General features: G+C 39.2%; 1 protein-coding gene across 2 annotated transcripts in view; it reads left to right on the top strand.

Moving 5' to 3' along the window:
• The window catches only part of CGA (glycoprotein hormones, alpha polypeptide), a gene marked incomplete at both ends in the record, with an annotated part of 4,459 nt that extends 3,695 nt beyond the window's left edge, over positions 1–764 (top strand). The window contains one exon of one of the 2 annotated variants that reach the window (XR_014024818.1): positions 654–764. Coding sequence is in view for 1 of the 2 variants with exons in the window: in XM_081315356.1 (XP_081171482.1) it covers positions 667–750 (84 nt within the window). The remainder of the gene's footprint in view (positions 1–653) is intronic. The other variant, XM_081315356.1, reaches the window with a different exon arrangement.
• Between the last annotated feature and the right edge of the window lie 2,120 nt (positions 765–2,884).

Here is a 2,884-nt window from a genome sequence, read left to right as displayed (position 1 = left end):
TCTGCTGCTGCCTAGGATTTAACTCTCAACCTTACATGGAGTAATAGGTCCAGTGGTGGGATTCAGCCGGTTCGCACTGGTTTGGTAGAACCGATACGTACCTTCCTTTTTGTTAAGTTTGGCGAAACAGTTACAATAAATTTGCGAGGTGCATCATGCTGGTGATGCTGCCGCTGCTGTGAGGCATGTCGCTCCGGTGATGATGTCAATGTGACGCATATTGCACCAGTGATGATGTCAATGCAACGTGCATTGCGCCAGTGATGAGGACAATGCGGTGATGACAAATATGTGAGGTGCATTGCGCTGGTGTTGACGACAAACAGAACCAGTTGTTAAATTATTTGAATCCCACTATTGACTATTGAATAGGTCACATACAGCATAATAACTGTAGAATTAGCATAGGTTGGGGACTGAAGGAACTTTGGTACTACTATAGTTTCCAGCAATCCTGTTAAGATGGGTGGGTCTTAAAAGATGTGCTGGTATTGTAGTTCAACATCACTTAGGGCCGTAGGTCACCTATCCCCAGCACAGGCAATCATTCCAAGTCTCCATAAAGAATGATGAAAGAAGGTTTTTCTTTAAGTGAGAAAATAGTACGTAACCTCACTGTGGCTACTAAAATACATTTAAATCTGATTTTAAAGTTTGCTTCTCCAGGTTTCCATTCCAAATGATGGAACAAGGAAGTTTGAGAATCACACTGACTGTCACTGCAGTACCTGCTACTATCATAAATCTTAATTCCTCCACAACTGGACAACAGATTCCTCTGCAGCTGGACAACAGATAGCTCAGAATGAAGTTTTATCATATCCTAAATTTTTGTTTTCCTTAGTTTTGTAGTGAAATTATGTATATTCCTAGGATTTCTGAGAGGAATGATCCTTCTGATCAGCATGTTATGAATACTCTGCTGTTTGTTCTCTATGTTCTCTGCCACACATTTGGATAAGCAGAAAAATATACATTTCTTGTGTGAATCAAATATACAGTTATGCATGATAACTAGAGCCTTGTTTATTTTGTATGTCAGGTATGCATTCATGTCTGAATATTGTTTTTCAAGAGAAAAGACACCAATAGAGTCACTGGATATAATTTTTCATCCCTAAATTAATTTCAGTTGAAAGAAATTTCTGTTTCATGTGTTGATTCTTTTTTTTTCCTCTGTAAGACTTTAATGACACAGTTTTAGTGGTGCTAAATGGAGTGGAAAATGCACTCTGATGCAAGGAAACTTGAATTTAATTAAAACGAATCTTGCATCAATACTTTTCAAGTTGCTTTTAGAATTAGTTTCTCTTACCATTGGACTGGATATTCTTTTTTTAAAAAATATTGTCATTGTATTGAACATGCTGGCTAGCATGCAAGGAGTCTACACAGCAGTACCCTGAATCAATACATAAACAACACACACAGACACACACACACACACAGACACACACACACACAGACACACACACACACACAAACACAGACAAATGCTATCTAAAAAAATTCTATGCCATACAATAAAGCAATTGCATTGTATAGAAGATTATGAATGGATTAGAGCAGAGGTCCCCTAACCTGGAGCCATGGCCCACTACCGGGCTGTAGCTTATTTAGAATTGGGCCATGTGAGTGGCTGGCCGGAGTGGGCCAGTGGGCATTCTCATGGCCCAGTTCCCCTCTTTCTTGCCCCCCACCTGGGCTGCCAAGCCACTAAGTTTGCGGACTGCTGGATTAGAGAACCAGATTTCACCACCATCACCACCAGCAGTAGCAATAGCAGCAAATATCCATGCCACATTTCTATATGTTGCAACATTGGGTTGTTAAAGGCATTGTCTCTGAGAGTGACCTTTTGTAGAGAGTACCATAGATTCCCAAGGGGTGAGCATCTCAGGCTATGATAATATCTGAAGAATATTATCAGATGTATAAAAGATGCTACAACACTCTAGTTTTTACCGACTATTTCCGAAAGGATGGGTCTATCTTCAAAGGAGTTCTCCTGTATGATTCCATCTTCCTTTCCTGGATATGTCCAGAGATTTAGTTTATCCCAATTTATCTATTTATCTACAGGTAGTCCTCAAGTTTCAACCATAATGGAGCCTGCTCACAAAGTTCATGACGGTCTAAAATCAGATCAACCCAATTTTATGACCTTTTTTGTGGTGGTTGTAAAGTGACACTATAGTTGTTAAGCAAACCAGTGGTTTGCTATGGGTGTGGTTTTGCCAATGACTGGAAATAAATGGAGAGAGAGAGGGGAGGAGAGAGAATTGTACTGAAATAATTATTGTTCTTAAATGCCCTCATTGATCACTAAATATTCAACTGTTTCTGACGTCATTTTAAAAGTGTTCACTCCACTCTGTTCTGTCTTTTACCCTTTCCTGAATTCCCTACACATTCTTGACAATTGAATGAGATTCAGTCAGCCAATACTAGCATTAATTTCTGGTGAATCAATGTTACTGTCTGATTGATGGTTTTAGATCACCATCTAGTGGAGGAACTCCTAACCGAATTTGCATTTATATATGAACAAAGCTGAGCACTAAATCAATGAGAGAGGGAGGGAGAGAAGAAAAAGAGAGGAAAAAAAGAATAAAAGCTAAGTGAAGAGAGGTAATCAGCCCAGTCCTTTGTTTAGTATACATCAATGGCAGACTTGAAAGGAATATCAATGACAGGCTTTCTTGGTAAAATGAAAACAAACAAACACACAAAAAAACCATGCCAGAACCATCCCAGAAGGCAAACTTCTTCTCAAGTGCTATGCAGTGTATCAACACCAGTGGGCCCCTGGCCCTAAAAAAACTGTACTTAATTATCAAAAAAGAAAATGTAATGGAAGTGCATGAATTTTGCCTATCTCAAC

Source organism: Vipera berus, assembly GCF_964194415.1.
Source record: "Vipera berus genome assembly, chromosome: 1".
Classification (NCBI taxonomy): Eukaryota; Metazoa; Chordata; class Lepidosauria; order Squamata; family Viperidae; genus Vipera; species Vipera berus.
This window is presented reverse-complemented; position numbering and strand designations above follow the sequence as displayed.